This window comes from Chelonia mydas, chromosome 9, assembly GCF_015237465.2.
Source record: "Chelonia mydas isolate rCheMyd1 chromosome 9, rCheMyd1.pri.v2, whole genome shotgun sequence".
Lineage (NCBI taxonomy): Eukaryota > Metazoa > Chordata > Testudines > Cheloniidae > Chelonia > Chelonia mydas.
The window spans coordinates 90,479,350-90,502,875 of NC_057855.1; the positions used below are offsets into that span (position 1 = coordinate 90,479,350).

Here is a 23,526-nt window from a genome sequence, read left to right on the forward strand (position 1 = left end):
ACTGTCCTCAGACATTTCCTCTTGATTAACTTTAAAATTAAGAAATTTGCATGTTACTGTTGAGAACAGAGTCTATGGCTTACATATTCCATTCAAGAGTTATATAAAGGACTCCTGGATTATCAAAAAGGAATTCCTCTCATAACCGTATTTTCTGTGGCAATATACACAGCCACAAATCTTGTGAAACTTAAGAAAACAGATTTATTGTTTTACAAGTGTGCCTGCACCTTTGGGTTAAGGTCCTTTTTTTGGCAATGAAACCTAATACAACTATTTGACCCTTCCTATAAGACAATGGGTGGGTCTTTTAAGAAGTCTATAAGATAATATATTAATGACCTGTAGGGTCCATAAAATAAGGAACTATAGGTGCATGAATTATGGCCTTGTTTCATAAAAGTGATTAAAATCCCACTGATGCGCCCTAAAACTGCGTATTACAATACAAGATCATTGGTCTACTACTACAAAATGCTATCTTTCTCCCTGCATTTGGTGACAACAGCAGTTACACATTATAAATTATTTTCCTAGATAGTTCTGAAAAGCTATTTCTTTAGATTTAGCTATAGGATGGGGCGGGGGGTGAGCACGTTTTGGATAAAAGTAAATTTACCCTATGTATTCCAAATTGCTGGATGAACAAAATACTTTGTTTTCTAATTTCTGCAAAAGATGTATGCAATGAAAAACTGACATCCATGAATTCTCTCTTTTTAATTAATTGTTGCAAGTCTTACTTTACAAGTAATATCTAGTCCATAGGAATTTTCTCCTCTACTTGAAGCTCCTCCCATTTTCTCAATCCTTGCAATTGCACCCAGAGGAACATCCAATATCACAACTGGATCCTGGAAAGAAAGGATAAAATATAAAAATAAATACAGTATTACTGCCATTAAGCTTCATACAAAACTTCTTTAAAATCACAAGATATGTAATCTACTATAGTCATAAAAATACACATAGCAGGTGTCATGTATTCTGTAAATGAGTTTGTTTCTTGCTTTAACTTTGCAATGCAGACTCAAAACTGACCTGGTGATAAGTTCTTTTCCTCCCAATGTACGTTGAAAAATTGTGAAGTCACTCTATATCCCTGCCTATCTGATTTTTTTCAAGAACTGCCAATTTGTGTCTAGTTTCACTCAAGATATTGATGAAAAGAGGAAAAAGCATAGAAGACACCTTGTAGTGACACTACATTAGCTCTGACTGTGTAATTGTAGGTAGAACAGAAATCAGTGAACTGAGAAGTTATCCAGAGGTGCTACAGTTCTAGTAAGACTATTGGTTTGGATCTGTCTGACAAATAGATTCATTCTCAAAAGTGTTAACAATATTCATACAATTAAGAAAAAAAAATATAGCTTTAAAGTAAGTTGAGCTGGTTTGTAATTTTCTGTTAATGTTTGAAACGATAAATGACTGCACAGATATCTGAGAAAAGTAATGAATAGTTTTCATCTTTCAAAGGCAACACCACAATCTTGCCTGCATTCATTTGTAAGAGTACAAACTAAGCTAAGACAATGAAACCTGAAAAATTATATACTAACTTTTTTAAATTAAGCAGTAAAATTAACACCATATTGATTATTAAAAACCTAGTATTTCTGCTACTATCTTAACTGAACATCATCTTCCTTTTGCTAACAATGCAAATCTTCTTTGTGACAGCTCTATTTTTCTTCACATGAACTCTGCTGCAGGAATAAATTACTCTTGTACTGGCAATGTAAAACTATTGTCACAGCAATGAACTTTAGCACTGAAGAGGAAAATTGCCCACTCTTGTTGCATCTAAATATTGCCAACTTTTTGCATCCAAGTAATAAAAACTGTTTGAGATCACAATGATCTCAGTTCAAGGGTTCTAAAACCTTAAGTCTGATCACAACAGAGCAGCCCATGATTTAGTTTTATTCTGTTTTGCACTCATAATTTCTTGAGTAGCCATTGCTATCGCCCCACCAGTGCTGTTCTATGGGCAGAGATTCATAGATTTCAAGGCTAGAAGGGACCAAAACAACAACTGCATCTCATTACTGATCTTCAGTTATGCAGATTTGCATTGTGCAAATGTTTACACACACTACTCACTATTTCCACACTTCTTAAGTATAGTCTGTAGTTCGTAACATACAGTCTTCCTTTAACAGCACCATTAAATGGACAAACGTAGATAACTTCCTTGTCTGTAAAGGAAACACAGCATTTACCTTTAAAATATTATGAAAAAAATCATAATTTAGGAGTTAAGGACAACACTAATAAAAGCAATAAAAAGGATGACTGTACTCATAATAAAAATTTTATTAAGAGAAGGATCCACATGAGGGGAAAACTTTGACATGTTAATTAATAGACATTTAGGAAAAAAAGTTGAATGTTTCAGATTCTACAACCGCCCCGAGTCGGTTGATTTCTGACTACATCTGTATCTTCCTCTTCCTCACTGCTGTGCGAAAGAACTACACAAACATGAGGAAGCGACTGGGATTTAAAATCTCTTTTGTAGCTGCTGGACTGTTCCTTTAAGATTCCACAGTGAAAACATTCTTAATGTTGATATTGTTTCATCTTTTGATGCTCTGCAATAAGTTCTCTTGTGTCAAGGTACACAGTTCTATTTGTAAGGTGTGTCGGGGCTCATCGTTAACAGTTCACCCTGGGGAGAACTACTCAATTTCACTTTGACCAGACCCAAAGAACAGTTCATAGGGCAGCCTATAATGCAAATACTGGAGCCCTGGAGGCACCCTAAATACATCAGTACCACTACGACCAATTAATGACAGCATTTACAATGCAAGGAAATACTACTACATATATAAATAACTGCTCTTAAGATCTATCACAAGCTTTGTGAAGAAATCTTACAGTAGTTATTATTACTCCTCTCATTAAACAGAGATTTCATTGTGCAGTATATCCATTTTTTCTCCCCACTTATTCCCCTGGCCCACTTTCCCCACGCACCCGCCCATATCAGGATTTCCCACTCACTCTGTAGTACCCTAACAACATAGGGAAAATCCAGGAAGCCATTCCTGCTCCCCCGATATACTCTGCCTCCAATCCCTCCATCACTTGCTCTATTAAAAATCCAGAAAATTCCCATTAGAAAAATATTTAAAACCAGTTAAGGTTTTCATAAGTGCGATATCTCTCCAAAACAAACCATTAGATACAAAAAATATGTCTACACAGCAACCAGAAACCCACAGCTGGCCCATGCTAGCCAACATGGGATTGCGGGGCTCGTGCTGTGGGGCTGTTAAATTTCTGTGTAGACTTCCGGGCTTGGGCTGGAGCACAGGCTCAGGGACCCGGAGAAGTGGGAGGGTCCCAGAGCCTGGGCTCCATCCTGAGCCCAAAAGTCTACATAGCAATTAAACAGCTCCGCAGCTCGAGCCCCACAAGCCCAAGTCAGCTAGCAAGGCAGCTATGGGTATATAGTTGCTGTGTAGATATACCCAAAGGAATGTCAAGCTAAAGGACTCCTTTTAATCGGACCCTAACGCCCACACAGCACATTTCCACTGAGGGTGGTAGACTTCACACCTTCACAAGGATCAGCCTTCTGTCTCCAACACATAAGGAAACATTGCATACAGACTTCCTCACACTGTAATGCAAAAACCTTCCTTACAATATCATATATCCCTAACATAACAGGGCAACACTTAGCACACAAGTCAACGCTGACACATGCTTATGTTGCTGAAGTTGTAGTTAAAGTTGCACATTATTGTGTGAGGGAGAGTGATGTGTTGTGTGCAGCATATAAAAAGGGAATGTGGGAGTCCTGTCATTAAAAATATGCTGTATGGGCAGTAAGTTACAACTAAGAGGCGTCCCTTACCTTGGCATTCTCTTGCATTTAAGGGTTTGCACTGGGTGGATGTCACACTTCAACAACCTTGAATGTTTTTTTAAAATAAAATGTTTATGGGAGTTCAGTAAAAGTTACCCCACTACAAATTCACAACAGTACAGAGATAAAACTACATATAGATGGCCTACTAATCCTTCAATATGCACTAGGTTAGATTATTCAATGATAATTTTTTACCTGTGACTCTAGTTTCTCCTGGTAGACGAGGTATTTCCTCATTTTGTTCCCATTTAGTTCCATCTTTTGGGGTCTAAAGAGAAAGGGTGGTATAAAAACAAATTCATACTTGATGCAACTTCTTCAAATCTTATAGATATAAACTGTTTTAAAACATGAAATATCCAGTACATGAAGGAATAGGAACTTCAGTACAGGAACTGACATAGCAAAGCAAAGCAAAAAGGAACCCCTAAAATAATAATTCAACTCTGTGCTTAATGTTATTTGCTAAAGAAATATTCAAAAATAATTTCTGTATTTAACTGGAATAAAATGTCTATATCTCAATGTCTCGAAAGGTTTTGTAGATTCCAATTCTCTGGAATAAGAGTTATTCATCATAGTTGCTTAGTTCAAGAGTTTAAAAATCTGTCCCACTTTTCAAATAGTTATACAAGCAAAATGTTCACCTCACTATTAGATATACTTTGCACATTTGGTGCTTATGTCTTTTAATAAAGATTTTAAGAAAACAGTGAGTGACAAGGCTGTAGTTCAACATAAGTATTTCTGCAGAAGGTAGTGAGAAATATTTTTAAACAGCAAGTAAACAAACTTCTATTATACTAAAGTGCAAGGATACACAGTCCACCAAGTAATGCAGAAGCAGCATCTATTTGCCTCAGAATAAATCAAGCTAAAATAAATCAAATAAAAATACTCCCCCTCCCAATACATGTGACGAAAGAGTGGAGTTTAGTAGAGAGTACTATCTTTAGGTAATTATATTTTATCTCAAAGTGGCCCAGCTACCACATGTGGCTAGATCAGTGGTTCCCAAACTTGTTCCGCCGCTTGTTCAGGGAAAGCCCCTGGTGGGCCGGGCCAGTTTGTTTACCTGCCATGTCTGCAAGTTTGGCTGATCGCGGCTCTCAGTTGCCGCGGTTCGCTGCTCCAGGCCAATGGTGGAAGCGGCGCGAGGGACGTTTACTGGCTGCCACTTCCAGCAGCTCCCATTGGCCTGGAGCAGCGAACCGCGGCCACTGGGAGCCGCGTTCGGCTGAACCTGCGGACATGGCACGTAAACAAACTGGCCCAGCCAGCCAGGGGCTTTCCCTGCACAAGCAGCGGAACAAGTCTGGGAACCACTGGGCTAGATACAGCTTGTTAATTAATTGTGTGACAGAATTTTTCTAAAGACAAAAAGCTGAATAGTAACAAAATTTCAACATTCAGCAATACTAGAAAAAGTGCACAGCAATTTGCAAATTGAAACAGGATCGACTTTCGGGCGATATAAAAACCTGGGATAAGAAATTTCTTTGTTTGCACAGGTTGATGCTTCAATCTTACAGTTCATTGTTGTTTCAAGTTGCATTTGAACTTTGGAAATAGAAATAATTTATATTTAAGTTACGCAATAAATATTCAGTTTTATGTTCAAGAACCTGAAAGCTAGTGACCCCTGGGATACTTGACTTAAAAAGTGAAAAAAATACATAGCCACAATAATACAGAAGAAGCTACACTCACCCTTTTAATTGACGAGCTCTCCAAGGAGTTTGAATTATATTTAGGTGTTGATGATGAGGCCATATTGGGGATCTGATGAGAAAGCAGATATTGGAGACTTCAGCTAGACTACATATATTATACAGAAGTCAGATGTAAGAACAGGAGAGAACGGGCTTTGAACATTTGCAAAAGCAAGTATTACAAATTTTAGATATATAGATTTATTCTAAAATGCCTTGCAATCTAATGCTCATTCAAATCAATCACAATATTTTAAAGCCTCCAAATATAATGAAATAATAATATACTAGGTTTTTGTTTTTTTTTAATTCCTTCCCCCAGCCCCAAACAAAACCAGTACCTGGAGTCCATATTATATATTTTGGGTATTTTTAAAATGTGATTAACTGAGTACATAACTCAGCACACTTAGCTATTGTGTTCTGCTACATAGTAGAAACGTATACCCTCATAATCTGTCACCTGAAGGTTTATATCCGGAGTTGGCAACCTTTCAGAAGTGGTGTGCCGAGTCTTCATTCATTCACTCTAATTTAAGGTTTCGCATGCCAGTAATACATTAATGTTTTTAGAAGGTCTCTTTCTATAAGCCTATAATATATAACTAAGCTATTGTTGGATGTAAAGTAAATAAGGTTTTTAAAATTTTTAAGAAACTTCATTTAAAATTAAATTAAAATGAAGAGCCCCCCCAGACCGGTGGCCAGGACCTGCACAGTGTGAATGCCCCTGAAAATCAGCTCACGTGCCATAGGTTGCCTACCCCTGGTTTATATCATGAACTTTCATTTAGGAATACAGGGAACAAAATTAAATTAACTGGCATTTATCACACAGACCTTAAAATTAAGCTGAGTAAATTTATAAGAAGTGTTTCAGAAAGATTGAGAGATCAGAGGAGGAAAAACAGAAGAAATTCCCCAGTATTTTTATGGTCAGAAAACACAATCCCAACTTCCGAAAATTGAAATGCCCGGGAAGCCACCAGCAGGGGGAGTTTGCTGTCTTTTTCTTGATCAGAGGAGCCTTGATGCATTTAAATAAAGAGGCTGCCTTTTTTTTTTTTTTTAATTCAAGTTTAAAAAGCTGGTTTTGATTAAAGACAAAAGTGCGCCATTTCAGGATTTACTGTACAAAGCAAGCTTCAGTTTATTTTTTCTGATTTTGCAGACGGGGAACCTGTCTGCTTTAACCTCAGATGGGCAGAGGTGCAAGTCTATTTTCCAGTAACATATTTTTCTTCTACCGGTGACACCCTTCCCTAAGATTAACTACTAACTGAAAGGAGTCTTTTGAAAGGTTTTGGTTTTATTACCGAAAAGCCACAAGAATGCCCTTATTACAGCCTTAATCAACAATGATAAACACACAGTGGCTTTTTTCCTACAGACTTTTGAAAAGGTCCTTTTGTCACTTGGTTTAATCTACCTCTGCTTCTGCACAATAGCATGTTCCCACTGATGCTGCAGCAGTGTGAAACAGGCAGAAGTGATACCAGCAGTTTAGAATTGTGACACCCTTCTGGTTTTGAAATTGCGGTGACTGTACAGGAAAAACACTCCAGTGCAGGAGGAGCATGAGGGTAAAATAGAACTCTCTGAACTTCACTGGCTTGTCTTGTGAATGAGAGCAGGCAAATATAGGAATCCTAATATTCAATTTATTTACAAGTCTATTTAAATTATTTTATGCTGCCATGATTTATGGCTTAGCAAAAATATAGTGGAAAGTATAAAAACATTCCTTCAGAAAACAAATAGTAGAAATCCAATAATATTCCAAACGAAAACAGGAGGGAAAAAGAATCTTGTGATTCAGCATGCTAAACAGCTTGTTTAACGCTATCATATCGAGGCATCACTTCCTTCCTAGATCTCTTTCTGTTTCAACTTTCTCCAGAAGTTGCTTTGGTTGTGACCCAAAAATGATTTTGGATTTTTATTCAGTTTAAACATTTAGCCAGTTGAGCTCAAGAACCACCTTATCTTTGGACTCATGAAACTGAGAAACTATTTTGTTTGAAAACTTACAATTTGAAACATAGCAAGTGCTGAGGGAGTTCAAATGCCTTTGCCATGTTTCATAGGAAGATATGTTTTAGAACAGTACACTCAATGTAAGCGTGGTATATCTATTTGTGCCACCTTCAGGATGAACTGTTCCTAGTACTCAGCAGACAATACCTCAGAAATCACAGCTGTATTAAATTAATAATAGAAAAGGCAACTAGGAGTGAGAGAAGATAGTTTGGAACTAGCAAATTTTCAGAAAAATTTTCATATATAAAAAAATATTGAACACAAGTTTGCAATCTTTTCGAAATAATAATGCTGTCACTTGTGTATATTTGAACACTCAACCTTCAAATGGCTGAAACTATTTTCTTTAAACTAAAACTGGCTTTTAGCTGATATGTTTTGTACTTATTCTTCATTCAAATTTATTTTTATTAAAAGAAGAAAGACTGTCCATTAAGCCATTTCGCATACAGATGTTCACAAAGATACCTGAGCATTTACTGAAATCCCGCTTAAAAAAGATATTCAGTTATAAGTTTATTTTTTAAAAGGTGAGGGAAGTTAAATACAACATTAAGACTGAGGGTTTAGTTACAAAAATCATGTAATTCAGAGCTCAGAAGCCTTATTTCTTCTCAGGAAGAACAATAATATGGATTTATTTAGCATCTTATATTGGAAATTATACAATTGTAAGTTAAGTCTTATACCACTCATATGAGGTAAGTAGGCATCTAGTACAGAAAATGAGTGCACGAAGGCACAGAATGGGCAAGTGACTCGTCCAAGATCACAGCAAATTAGTGGTGGAACTGCAACAGAATGAAGGAATCCTAAACCCCTTAATTTCCTTGTCTGGCCACTGGACAACACTTCCTCCTATATTACAGGCACACTGAGTTGATTGGGGCTGTGTGTAGCTGTACAAGGGTATGTCTACACTACATAACTAGGTCGAATTCATAGAAGTCGATTTTTTAGAAAGCGATTTTATACAGTTGATTGTGTCTCCCCCCACACTAATGCACTAAGCGTATTAAGTCGGCGGAGTGCATCCACAGTAGCGAGGCTAGCGTCGACTTTCAGAGTGTTGCACTGTGGGTAGCTATCCCACAGTTCCCGCAGTCTCTCCCGCCCATTGGAATTCTAAGGTAAGCTCCCAATGCCTGATGGGGCAAAAACATTGTCGCAGGTGGTTTTGGGTACATGTCGTTAGTCGTCCCTCCCTCTTTGAAAGCAACGGCAGACAATGGTTTCATGCCTTTTTTCCATGCGGGCACCATACTGCTTTCAGCAGACGGTGCAGTAGGATTGCTAACTGTCGTCGTCATCCACCGCTTCCGCTGCCACTCTGCTCTCCTGATGCTATGAATCCACCTTGCAGGTCTTCTATATGACTGTCGTCATCCACCGTTTCCACTGGCACTCTGCTCTCCTGGTGGTCTCACAGGGCCACTTCCGCTGCAACTCTGCTCGGCTGCTCGTCTCACCATACCACAGCAAGCTTGCAGCCCGCTCAGCTGTCGTCCTGGCAGCAGAAGATGCAGTAGGTCTGCAAAACTGGTCATCCAACCATTGCTTCCCCTGCAACTCTGCTCTCCTGAGAAGCCATACCACGGCAAGCATGGAGCCCGCTCAGATCACCGCGGCAGTTATGAGCATTGTAAACACCTCGCACATTATCATGCAGTATATGAAGAATTAGAACCTGCAAAAGCAGGTAAGGAGGCAATGGCAGCACGGTGACAAGAGTGATGAGGACATGGACACAGATTTCTCTAAAAGCATGGGTCCCGGCAATTTGGCCATCCTGGTGGAAATGGGGCAGGCTCATGCCATGGAACGCTGATTCTGGCCTGTGAAACAAGCAAAGATTGGTGGGACCGCATAGTGTTGCGGGTCTGGGATGATTCCCAGTGGCTGCGAAACTTTCGCATGCGTAAAGGCACTTTCATGGAACTTTGTGACTTGCTTTCCCCTGCCCTGAAGCACAAGAATACCAAGATGAGAGCAGCCCTTACAGTTCACAAGCGAGTGGCGATAGCCCTTTGGAAGCTTGCAACGCTAGACAGCTACCGGTCAGTCGGGAATCAATTTGGAGTGGGCAAATCTACTGTGGGGGCTGCTGTGATGCAAGTAGCCAACGCAATCACTGAGCTGCTGCTATCAAGGGTAGTGACTCTGGGAAATGTGCAGGTCACAGTGCATGGCTTTGCTGCAGTGGGATTCCCTAACTGTGGTGGGGCCATAGACAGAACACATATCCCTATCTTAGGACCGGACCACCAAGGCAGCCAGTACATAAACCGAAAGGGGTACTTTTCAATGGTGTTGCAAGCACTGGTAGATCACAAGGGACGTTGCGCCAACATCAATGTGGGATGGCCAGGAAAGGTACGTGACGCTTGCATCTTCAAGAACTCTGGTCTGTATGAACAGCTGCAGCCAGGGACTTACTTTCCCGACCAGAAAATAACCGTTGGGGATGTTGAAATGCCTATAGTTATCCTTGGGGACCCAGGCTACCCCTTAATGCCATGGCTCACGAAGCCATACACAGGCACCCTGGACAGTAGTCAGGAGCTGTTCAACTATAGGCTGAGCAAGTGCAGAATGGTGGTAGAATGTGTATTTGGACGTTTAAAAGTGCGCTGGCGCAGTTTACTGACTCGGTTAGACCTCAGTGAAACCAATATTCCCATTGTTATTACTGCTTGCTGTGTGCTCCACAATATCAGTGAGAGTAAGGGGGAGATGTTTATGGCGGGGTGGGAAGTTGAGGCAAATCTCCTGGCCGCTAATTATGCGCAGCCAGAACCTGGGCGGTTAGAAGAGCTCAGCAAGGCGCGGTGCGCATCACAGAAGCTTTGAAAACCAGTTTCATGGCTGACCAGGCTACGGTGTGACGGTTCTGTTTGTTTCTCCTTGATGAAAACCCACCCCCTTGGTTCACTCTACTTCCCTTGGTTCACTCAACCACCCTCCCCTCATGCCTTTGATCACTGCTTGCCGAAGCAATAGTCATTGTTGTTTCAAATTCATACATTCTTTATTAATTCGTCACACAAATAGGGGAATAACTGCCAAGGTAGCCCGGGAGGGGTGGGGGAGGAGGGAAGGACAAGGCCACACTGCACTTCAAAACTTACTGAATGCCAGCCTTCTGTTGCTTGGGCAGTCCTCTGGGGTGGAGTGGTTGGGGGCTCGGAGCACCTTCCCACCCCCACCCCGCGTTCTTGGGCATCTGGGTGAGGAGGCTATGGAACTTGGGGAGGAGGGCGGTTGGTTACACAGAGGCTGCCGTGGTGGCCTGTGCCTTTCCTGCACTTCAACCATACATCGGAGCCTATCACTTTGATCCTCCAGTAACCTCAGCACTGCATCCTGCCTCCTCTCATCATGCTGCCACCACCTTTCCTCTTGATCCCACTACCTCTCCTGTTGCTCCCGTCTCCTGTCCTTGCGTTCATTTTGTGCTTTCCTGGACTCTACCATTGTCTGCCTCCACGCATTCTGCTGGGCTCTTTCAGTTTGGGTGGACTGCATGAGCTCAGAGAACATTTCATTGCGAGTGCGTTTTTTTCACCTTCTTATCTGCGCTAGCCTCTGGGATGGAGATGCTAGTGGCAGCGTTGAAACACTTGCAGCTGCGGGAGGAAAAAAAAAAGGGAGAGTAAAATTGAAAAAGACACATTGGCTATTTAAAAGGAGAGGCTGATGTTTTGGGGTTAACGTGCAGCACAAACCCAACTAACCCCCCACACACACCCAATTCTCTGGGATGATCGCTTCACCCCTCTCCCCACCACGTGGCTAACAGCGGGAATGATTTATTTTCAGCCACAGGCAAACAGCCCAGCAAGAACGACCACCTCTGAACGTCCCCTTAATAAAATTCCACTATTTCAACCAGGTGACCATGAATGATATCCTCAGGAGAGTGATAACACAGAGAGATAAAGAACGGATGTTGCTTGAATGCCAGCAAACACCGGGACCATATGCTGCCATGCTTTCTTATACAATGATTCCAGACTACGTGCTACTAGCCTGCCGTGGTCAAGTGTCCTACCATGGAGGATGCAATAAGGCTGCCCTCCCCAGAAACCTTTTGCAAAGGCTTTGGGAGTACCTTCATGAGAGCTTCATTGAGGTGTCCCTGGAGGATTTCTACTCCATCCCCAGACATGTTAACAGACTTTTCCAGTAGCTGTACTGGCTGCGAATGCATTCCAAGTCTTCAGGGCAAATTGATCATTAAACATGCTTGCTTTTAAACCGTGTATTATATTTACAAAGGTACACTCACCAGAGGTGCCTTCTCCGCCTTCAAGGTCCAGGAGCCCGGGTTGGGAGGGTATTGGCTCCAGGGTGATAAATAGTTCCTGGCTGTCAGGGAGAACGGTTTCTCCGCTTGCCTGGTGTGCGCTATCATCTTCCTCATCCCCAAAATCCTCATCCCTGTTGCGTGAGACTCCCTTGCAGGAGTCCACGTACAGGTGTGGGGTAGTTGTAGGGGCACCCCCTAGAATTGCATGCAGCTCATCAGAGAAACTCTGACCTCGAGCGGGCGTTTGACTCTTTGGTAGGCTTGCCTCAGCTCCTTAAGTTTCACGCAGCACTGCTGCGGGTCCCTGTGATAGCCTCTGTCCTTCATGCCCTTGGAGATTTTTTCAAATATTTTGGCATTTCGTCTTTTGGAACGGAGTTCTGATAGCACGGATTGTCTTCCCATATAGCGATCAGATCCAGTACCTCCCGTTCGGTCCGTGCTGGAGCTCTTTTGCGATTTTGGGACTGCATGGTCACCTGTGCTGATGAGCTCTGCATAGTGACCTCTGCTGATGAGCTTGCCACTCTGGACAAACAGGAAATGAAATTCAAAAGTCTACAGTGCTTTTCCTCTGTACCTGGCTAGCGCATCTGAGTTGAAAGTGCTGTCCAGAGCGGTCACAATGGAGCACTCTGGGATAGCTCCCAGAGGCCAATACTGTCGAATTGCGTCCACGCTAACCCAAATTCGACCCAGCGATGTCGACTTCAGCGCTAATCCCCTGGTCGGGGAGGAGTACAGAAATAGATTTTAAGAGCCCATTAAGTCGACAAAAATGGCTCCGTTGTGTGGATGGGTGCAGGGTTAAATCGATCTAACGCTGCTAAATTCTACCTAAACTCGTAGTGTAGACCAGGGCCAAGTTGAATTGCACAGCTAAAACCCTGTTATCAAATTCACAGGACAGGCCTTATAATTTTAGTCCCATTACTTTCTTTGTATTTATGCAGAGATTCACTGAATGGAGAAAAGTCTGCTAAATACTTGCTAATTTATGGTTACAAAACCTTGATACACAGCAGTACAAAAAACCCAAACTGCTTTCATCCCATCAGGCCACCTGAAAAACTCAAGTTTTCTAGCACACCTTGTGATGCAGCAAAAAAGGATGTTTGCTACACAAAGAAGAACATACGCCACAAATACTTTTAGGAAATCTATTTGTCAATACTTCATAAGCCTTGTTTTTCTAGATATTTCAGTGATGATCTCAGTAATGATAGGAACAAGATCATTTGCTGACTTCCATCTATTTCAAAAGATATAAAGAAGTGAAACATGCTCATATATAGTTACAGAACAATAGTCAAATAATTCAGTTTCATTTCCAATTGCCAGAAATGGCAAAAACTGAATTTCTTCAAAGCTATTAATATCAGATAAGATCTTACCAAACTAAGAGTAGTTCTTCATTTCCCTTACTTTTTATGTAAACTATAGTCAAGTAACTTAAACTTTGTGTGATACTTTATGAAGAAATAAAGCAGTGAACAAAATTCTAAATTAAGATCTACTTGAACAGATCAAGTTCTCATTTACAGTACCTGCCAATTCAAGAAGTACCCGATACTGTTTTTTCTTCAGACTGGAATAGCTAACTGATTTTCAAAAAAGGTTTTTAAATCTCATATTAAACATTTCCCTTTAAAACATTGATTTCTTTTCTTCTGTGGAACAGATTAGAAGAGTTGTTTCTGGCAAACTGCCAAAGTGAGATTGCTGCGGAGTCCAAAGGCATACTCCATCATAGTCCTAAAATAGTTTCCACTTTCCAATTATTATGCAGCAACAGCAGTTGCTCCATAAGAAGAAATTTGCAAGTGAACCAGTTTTGACACCTCCCCCCCCGCCCAAATCCCTCAAACACACTGCACAATGCAAACCCACGAAAAAAATATAAGACTCAAAGTTGGTAGGTTAGATCTTGGGCAGACACAGAATTTTTCTGCAAAAAAATTTAAATGAATCATACAAAGAACTGCTCTATTAGGATACCCTAAATACATAGTGTGTTAAATAGTTGGAACGTTCTCCCCCCGGCCACTGTGCAGCGAGAGAAAAAAGAAGATACAAAGGGTACTTTTACTTAACTTACTTGAAATCTAGCAACCAGAATTAAAATATAGTTGTTTAAAGTCTTATTACAAGTGTTATTAAAACACGATATAGTAACACTGCCAGAGAACGATGGCTCACATGACCTCAAAAAATGATTCGGACCCAAGCTTTCACTAAAAACCAAAAAACTATACTTATATTAGCTCTGTCTAAGGTTGGGGCCTCACCAAGCTTCCTCAGAGCTTGAAAGGGGTAGACACTAAAGGCCAGGCACCTAAAGATGCAGGCTAGGCACCCAGTGGAATTTTCAAAATCACGTAGGCTCTGAAGCCCCCACTGATTTCAATAGGAGTTTGGTATCATGGGATTTTCAAAACGCCTAGAGGTATCTAACTGCATCTTTAGGACTTAAATACCTCTAAAAATCTGGTCCTAAGCCTTGAGAGTAGCTTGTCAAGCCCACCAAAACTCATGGATTGGGTGTGACTATTGAGGCTCCTTGTGGGGTTTCTTTCCTCCTGCAAATTGCAGGAGGTCCACAAGAGAGGGCAAAAACCTCAACTTCCCTTCAATCCTCTCATTTTGTCACCCTCCCTAAAGAACTTGGGAGATCTGCCTTCTGCTCTCTCCTTCACTCTTTTCCTGAACACCTCATCACCCCCTTATAAAGTCTGGCAGCTCCCCTCAAGAATTTGCAAACCTCACTATGACTCTTAAAAGGTTTGGAAACCATCACCAACTCTGTTATTAGGATCAAATGCCCAGTGAGCCAAATTTGGGTCACTGGAGTCCTGACAAGAGTGATTTGGCTCTTTTGGGGTCCAGGAACCAATTAAAGATCATTTGACACAGATGAGTCTTCTAAGGCCTATATATGAGAATTACACTGTTTAACTGAAATCTGTATTTAAATCAATATTGTTATAGTTGTGAAAACCCTTATGTGGACACACTTAAAGTCACTTTATACCCAACATATCAATTTAACTTTATTCAAATTACACTGAGACATGCATACTTACTACAAATGTTCTGTAATTAGTGCAAGTTATGGATAACATAGCATTTGCTCCTTTATAGATACTTATTCTTAAGCCACCATCATTGAACAGAAAAACAATTGCTTTTAAACGGTCACACCACCTTAACAGCAGTTATATTACCATGAAGCACTTCATACAAGATGCTTCTTTGCTACTTAATTGCTACTGATTCCTAAATCTAGTAATTCCTTACTAGATTTAGTTTCAGAATATGCAAATAGGATAAATGAATGAAATCTTATTTAGTAATATATATACTTAATATATCTCTAAAAGTAGGAATACACCAACATGACCGTTAGAAGATGAAACAATAATTTGGTGTGGAGAGAGACATTTTCTTTTTGAATACTAAAAGGAAAAGTATTCGATTTTTGTAGATTTTTTCGGCAGTGATTATGTTCACCTGGAGAGATTTTTACAAGGATGTGAAATTACTAGGGCTGTCGATTAATCGCAGTTAACTCATGCAATTAACTCCAAAAAAATTAATCATGATTAATCAGTTTTAATCACACTATTAAAAATAGAATATTAATTGAAATTTATTAAATATTTTGGAAGTTTTTCTACATTTTCAAGTATTTGATGTCAATTACAACACAGAATACGAAGTGTACAGTGCTCACTTTATATTTATTTTTATTACAAATATTTGCACTGTAACAATGATAAACAAAAAATAGTATTTTTCAATTCACCTCATACAAGTACTGTAATGCAACCTCTTTATCATGAAAGTACAACTTACAATGTAGATTTTTTTTTTTTATTACATAACTGCACTAAAAACAAAACAATGTAAAACTTTAGCGCCTACAAGTCCACTCAGTCCTACTTGTTGTTCAGGCAATCGCTTAGAGAAACAGACTTGTTTAAATTTAGGGGAGATAATGCTGCCTGCTTCTTGATTACAATGTCACCTGAAAGTGAGAACAGGCATTCACATGGCACTTTTGTAGTTGGCATTACAAGATATTTACATGCCAGATATGCTAAACATTTGTATGTCCCTTCATGCTTTGGCCACCACTCCAGAGGACATATTTCAATGCTGATGACACCTGTTGAAAAAATAATGCGTTAATTAAATTTGTGACTGAACTCCTTGGGGGGAGAACTGCATGTCTCCTGTTCTGTTTTACCAGCCTTCTGCCATATATTTCATGTTATAGCAGTCTCGGATGATGACCCAGCACATGTTCATTTTAAGAACACTTTCAATGCAGATCTGACAAAACACAAAGAAGGCACCAATGTGAGATTTCTAAAAATAGCTACAGCACTGGCACGTAAATACCTTGTGACGCTGGCTACAACAGTGCATGCAAATGCCTGTTCTCACTTTCAGGTGACATGGTAAACAAGAAGCAGGCAGCATTATTTCCTGTAAATGTAAACAAACTTGTTTCTCTGAGCAATTGGCTGAACAAATAGTAGGACTGAGTGGACTTGTAGGCTCTAAAGTTTTACATTGTTTTATTTTTGAATGCAGGGGGTTTTTGTACATAATTCTACATTTGTAAGTTCATCTTTCATGCTAAAGAGATTGTAGTACAGTACTTGTAATGGGGGAATTGAAAAATACTACACCTCTACCCCGATATAACGTGGTCCTTGGGAGACAAAAATTCTTACCACGTTATATCGAACTTGCTTTGGCCCCCCGCTCCTTGTCCCCTGACTACCCCTTCCAGAGACCCCCCCGTCCCTAATCATCCCCCAGGACCCAACCCCCTACCCAACCTCCCTGCTCCCTGTTCCCTGACTGCCATGACTCCTATCCACCCCCCCCCAACCCCCTGATAGGCACTCACCAGCAGTGGCTGGAAGTGGAGCAACGTGGCCCCAGGCCGCTCCACTCCACCAGCTCCCAGCCGCAGAGCTCCACTTCCCGCCGCCGGTGAGTGCGGGGAGGTTGGGGAAGTGGAGCGCCGCAGCTGGGAACTGGCGGAGTGGAGCAGGCTGGGGCTGGGCTGCTCTGCTTCCACCACCGCCAGTGAGTGCGGGGGGGGAGGAGGGGAGAGAATCCCTTCCCCTATGCCTCCTCCCCCGAGCGACACGGCTGGGGGTGAGGGAAGCAGAGAGGGCTGCTCCCGGCCCCCTGCTAATCACCCGGGCCACTCTGGCCCTGCAGGGCCCCCCAAAATGCCCCCCTACAGCTCCTGCCTCCCAGACTCTGGGGAGGGAGAGGCCTGCTTTACTGCATTGTATGAGAACCCATGTTATATCGGGTCACGTTATATTGGGGTAGAGGTGTATTTCTTTTGTTTTTTACAGTGCAAATATTTGCAATAAAAATAAATATAAAGTGAGCACTGTACACTTTGTATTCTGCCTTGAAATTTAAATTAATATACTTGAAAATGTAGAAAACACCCAAAATATTTAAATAAATGGTATTCTGTTATTAACACTGTGATTAATCATGCAATTAATCGTGATTAATATTTTTGATCACACAATTAACAGCAATTAATTTTTTTAATCACTTGAGAGCCCTAGAAATTACACTAAACTATCAGATATCAAAGACGTATTTCCAGAAGCTTCTGGTACAGTGGTAACATGAGGAAAGGATGACATTATGGCTCATCCCAAGTGACATAGGCAACTATAGTGAAGTCAATTATATGCATAGAAATAAATACTAGGGATGACTAAACAAGATGGGGAACATTTACTTAAACTAGGATTACTTTTAGTGATAAGGTGAAAAAAGAGAAACAGTCTGATAGTTTATCTTATCACAATGTGAAAAGGAGTACTTATGGCACCTTAGAGACTAACCAATTTATTTGAGCATAAGCTTTTGTGAGCTACAGCTCACTTCAGTGGATGCATTCAGTGGAAAATACAGTGAGGAGATTTATATACATCACTCTCCTTACAGTGTGTATAACACCCATTTTTTCATGTTCTGTGTGTATATAAATCTCCTCACTGTATTTTCCACTGCATGCGTCCGATGAAGTGAGCTGTAGCTCACGAAAGCTTATGCTCAAATAAATTGGTTAGTCTCTAAGGTGCCACAAGTACTCCTTTTCTTTTTGTGAATACAGACTAACACGGCTGCTACTCTGAAACTTATCACAATGTCTACAACATGACTCCATCAGTGACAATGCATGAGGATACCAAATATTTGCACTCCATGCTGCCCAAAATCATGCTTTGTGTAAAAAAAAAAGTTAATATTTGAAGACCTGTCAAATTTCTAGTATGAAAAACATATGAATTGTCTGCTTATATTTTCAGAAAACAACTGAAAGCGTTCCATCAGAGATGAAGGCATGTAACATCAGACTAACACAATACTCAAACAAGAGATATTTCCCATGTTATTAAGTTATTTATTTAAGATTTGCAATGGATCTGCAGCTTTGCCTATATAAATAAAGATGATGGTACTGAAAACAATATTTCCATGTTTGCACATGATTTTAAATGAAAAAGCATAGCAAACAATGAGGAACACAGAGTAGTGCAGATATATATAAGTATTGAAGCAAAGAATATAAAAAGGAAAATATAAGTGGAAGAACAGTTGCACATAAGAAGATGTTAGAGTTACTATAACAAATAATAGTCTGTACAACCTATATAACAACTTGCAGATGCAATGAGAAAAGGATGCTGTCCTGTCTCCAATAATAAAATATAACGCACAAAAAACAAAGTCAGTGTCTCTTGGCAGAGTTGGATTTTTTGTATACAATACTAGTCTCCACAACTGTGCAAAAGACATACAGATATAAATGTGTAGGATAGAGCAGAAATCTAGGGAGATCACTCTCACATGGAAGAATTCGGTTAAAATTAAGCTAAGAAGAGAGTGAGTGCTTATTAACAAAAGATAAAAGCAAAAAATCTGAAGTCAGGACTAGAAAGCAGAATACAAAACTGAATAAATAAATCAGGATAAGCAGAAATAATCTTATTCATGATCTTAAAATGATCAATGAAATCCACAAGTTTCCCTCAACACAGAGGGGATATGGTCAACCATACCAGATTAAGAGAGCAATAAGGTAGATGAATTTCAAAAGTCACAAAAAGTTTAAAGGAAGCTGCAGAAAAATAAGCAGAGTATGAAAACATGTAGAAGAGTTCCAACATCCTCGTACTATAGTATAGGATGAAGTATCAAAATATTTTAAAAGTGCCAATAGAAGGTTTGAGTCATTCTGTTTATGTATATTTCAAAAGAAAATAATGGCTCTCATAAGAGATTGAACTGTCAAGGCAGATTGTATCTGCAAATTAAACACTGAGAGAAGTAAAGATAATGATGTTAAAAGCAATACACTCGAAGTTGTGATATTCAGCTTCAAGAAATTTCAAGATTTTCAAATTTAAATGCCAATGATACAACAGTCATCAAGAACTATAGAGACAATTAAGGCACTGTAAGTATCACTGGTATACACACTCACTGCTGCAGGCCACCAGCCCTTACCTGTTAGCATTCTTTTTCCAGATGAAAAAGAAAAATTCCTATCATCATAAGCAAAACGAGCAAACCTGAAAGCACAGTGCTTCAACAATGTGTTTTAAACAGGAGAGGAAATATTAAGCCAATTTCCAAAAGTGCATAATAAATCTAACAAATTTGAGCATAAGCTTTAGTGAGCTACAGCTCACTTCATCCTGTAGCTCACAAAAGCTTATGCTCAAATAAATTTGTTAGGCTCTAAGGTGCCACAAGTACTCCTTTTCTTTTTGCGAATACAGACTAACTCGGCTGCTATTCTGAAACCTGTCATAATAAATCTAAGATTCTCTTTTGTCACAGTTCAATGGGAAGTTAGAACTGTGACCTCTACCCAGTCTCTCTGTGGGCACCCTTTCTAAGGCCTTGTCTACACTACAGGGAAAAGTCAATCTAAGCTTTGCAATTTGAGCTCCATGAATAGCATAACTCCAGTCAATGCAGCTTAGATCTACTTACCACGGGGTCCACACTATGCGATGTCGACGGGAGAAGCTCTCCCGACGCCTCCCCTTACTCTTCTCAATCCAGTGGAGTACAGGAGTCCACGGGAGAGCGATCTGTGGTCGCTTTAGCGGGTCTTCTCCAGACCCGCTAAATCGACCACTGATGCATCGATCGCTGCATGTCAATAGCCCGGTAAGTGTAGACAAGCCTTAAGTGTCAGACCTCTACCCGCACTTTAGACTGGATCACCAGGTTACCACACCCCCATTCCAATGGTACTGCCATTGTTACGAGTGCCTTAGACTCCCATTGCGGCCATCCTCTAGTGCACTCAAGTGACAAATTTTGTAACCTTCACCCCTCTCCATGTGGAGGCCCTCAATTCTACCACTCACAGACCAGCTCCTGGAGTGGCAGCTCCCCCCATTTCCAAATGTGTTAACACAACAGACCCAACTGTATTTGGCATCTGTAAGAAATGAGTCTCTGGAAGCCTGCAACCTATGGTTGAGTAAAGTGACTATAAAACAACTTATTCAAAACAAATGTATCGTCTATTTACGCTAAAGTACATACCAAGCCAAGTGAAAGATTAAAACAACAGTCTATACACATCTGGTCCCAACTAATCTCGATCCTTTCCTTGCAAGTTTTGCACTTTTCTTGCTCTTAGCCAAGATACCACCATTTCTGTACTTCTTCCTCTTACGTCTAGGATTACCAACCCTCCCAGATTGGCCAGGAATCTACTGAAATCGGCCTCAATCTCCCGGTGACTATTAAAAGCAATCCGGGACATTTTAATAGCCAAAAGTCCGGTCAGCGGCACAGCAGCACTAAGGCAGGCTCCCTACCTACCCTGGCTCTGCTTAACTCTCAGAATGGGCCAGCATGTCCAGCTCCTAGGCACAGAGATGGCCAGGGGGTCTCCACGTGCTGCCCCGCACCCTGCCCTGAGTGCCGACACTGCAGCCAATGGGTGCTGCAGGGGTGGTGTCTGCAGGCAGTGGCAGTGTGCAGAGCTGCCTGGCCGTGCCTCCGCCTAGGAGCCAGACATGCCAGTCGCTTCAGGAGCAGCCCGAGGTAAGCGCCATCCAGAGCTTGCTCTCCTGCCTCACCCCCTCCTACACTCCAACCCCCTGCTCCAGTTCTGAGCCCCCTCCTAAACCCAAACTCCCTCCTAGAGCCTGTACCCCACATATACCCTGTACCCCAACCCCCTGCCCCAGGCTCAGTTTGGAGCCCCCTGCCACTCTGAACTCCTTGGCCCCACCCCCTAGCCCAGAGCCTACATCCCCTCCCACACCCCAACCCTCTGCTCCAGCCCGGTGAAAGTGAGTGTGGGTGCAGGAGAGTGAGCGGGGGGTGTGATGGGCGGGGGGGGGCAAAGGTGTTTGCATTTGTGCAGTTAGACAGTTGGTAACCCTACATTATGTCCCTAGCAGTGGCTGCCCCGTCACACCGGTTCCTCTCTAGGCCAGGATCTAATAGTTTAATGCCCTTTTGACCCCACGCACAGGTCTGAGAAAATTAAACTGCTAGCCTGATTGTAGCCAGGCATTTCCCTATTAGTATTTCCCCCTTTGTTTCCTTGAGGATTCTAGGTATTCTCTCTGGCAGTACCTTAACTTTGTCATTATTGCCTGTTTGTTTCCCCCTAACAGCCTCCTTTGATTTAAATTCCATTAAATCAGACAGGACATCAAACAGGTGAACTGAAGTGCAGATGATATTCATAAAAAAAATACAGATAAATCCCTTTTTCTCCACATCTTCAGATGCAAAATCAATAGCATCCAAACATTTTCAGTGTAAGAGTCAAATGTCCTATTTCAAAATGTGAAGGGGACATAATCAGATGAGATAGCGTAGTTTTAAACCTACAATATTTTCCCCCTCCAACCCCTTCCTGAATTCTCTCAAGAAACTGCACTGAAAGCATAAAAGCAGCTCCTAATTTGGGTGCCTAAAACTAAATTTTACTTTCTAAGTTACTCAGATGCTTCTTCAGCTTCCCAGCTGGGCTTAGAGAGGAAACTGATGGCTTTTTTTTTTTCCTTTTTTTTTTCTAAAGAGTCCTTTTTGCAGTAAACCTGCTGCTCCACTTGCTAGTTCTCTCTCCCCTATGAGCCCCATCCCTCCACCAACTGCTCTGCAACTTGCTTGCTCCCCCTCCCTTCCCACTCCTGTAAAGACAACATGGTTCCAACCTTCTGCTTTCTCTTCCCTCATCCCTCCCCTCAAAGTAGCCCCTCCTCAGATGCTGCTTACTCTTTACTCCCCTCCCGAAAAAAAAAAGCTGTCAGAGAGCACATTTTAAGTTTGTAATTAAATACAAACATTTTCTTCATAAGAAAGTCTCTCTCAAGATATACAGTTAAGAGCTTTAAGGCAACGGGCTAGACACCAGTTCCTTAAAAACCAGCAGCTCCATTAAAAGCTTTCATTTTATTTGCTTGCACATTCAGATATATCTATCTCACTCAACACATTTATTTCAGTTGCTACTGTTAAGTTCAAAGTTTCTGGCTTTGGATGCCAAATAGGGCCTGAAAACAATAGCCTGCTTAGTAGGGTAAGCTGTATAATAACAATTCCACTGGGTCAGAAGACCACAGCATTCTAAGCTCATCTTGGTTTACATACATCATTAATGGTTTCGCTACCCTTACTGTCTGAATGATCCTGCTGATTGTGGTCTGAATGCATGCCTAACTAATAAGTGAATAGGATATCCATTGCCAGATTGGACATTTCGTTTGCACCAGAAACAATTCACAAATTTAGTCAAGTGCATCTACCTGTGGAGCTCCAAGTCTCTTGGAGTTTTGAAGGCAGATGTAAATTCAGGCAGCGATCAGTATGCACAAATTGCCTGATAAGTCAAACCACCTTCATGTGGAAAGCTCTTCACATGTATGTGGCTTGACTGAATAGTATATGCTCTATTTGCAGAATTTCCTAATATTGTTTAGACCGCTTGTAGGTTTACATAAGTGAAGTCAGTCAAATTCATCACTAATGTATGCAGATTCTTGAGTGTGTCTCATAAGGAGGACTGTCGTCAGTAGTACCACTCCTAGCTCCCGAAGACTTTTCTACCTGCTCTGTGCTGATACTGAGCTCTTTTCCAGGCTGGCCTGTCCTTTTAGGACTATGTAGTAATGCCTCTGACATAACCAATTCTCTGTGAGACTACGAATGAAAAGCTGGATCATGAGAGGTACACTATTAAGGAGTTGGAACCACTCCCAATAGTTTCCTCATACACACCAAACATACACATAACAAGACAATGACCCCTGCCATAAAGAGCTCACAACAGAATTGTATTAAATGAGAACGGGGGGATACAATACAGTGCATGAGATAACAGTGAGATAGTTACGATTAATATAATAAGCAGCAATCATAGCACTCCAGCTGCCTAACAAATGTCAAGCGTATTATAGACATCACAGCACTGTTGGGTTTTAAAGAGATTTAAAGGAAGAGAATGTGGTGGCCTTGCAGATTTTTACAGGGAGTCCTCCCTT

The 23,526-nt window shown here is 41.0% G+C and overlaps 1 protein-coding gene across 5 annotated transcripts in view; it reads right to left on the reverse strand.

Moving 5' to 3' along the window:
* The window catches only part of MTM1 (myotubularin 1), a 70,346-nt gene that overhangs the window by 41,683 nt on the left and 5,137 nt on the right, over positions 1-23,526 (reverse strand). For 3 of the 5 annotated variants that reach the window (XM_037908612.2, XM_043521714.1, XM_037908613.2), the window contains exons 2-5: positions 5,597-5,668; positions 4,082-4,154; positions 2,107-2,201; positions 744-854 (exon numbers count right to left, since the gene is read on the reverse strand). In XM_037908612.2, coding sequence (XP_037764540.1) covers positions 744-854; positions 2,107-2,201; positions 4,082-4,154; positions 5,597-5,659 — 342 coding nt within the window. In that variant the 5' untranslated portion in view covers positions 5,660-5,668. Of the gene's footprint in view, positions 1-743; positions 855-2,106; positions 2,202-3,871; positions 3,929-4,081; positions 4,155-5,596; positions 5,669-23,526 lie in introns of those variants that run through there. The other 2 variants (XM_037908614.2, XM_043521715.1) reach the window with 2 other exon arrangements.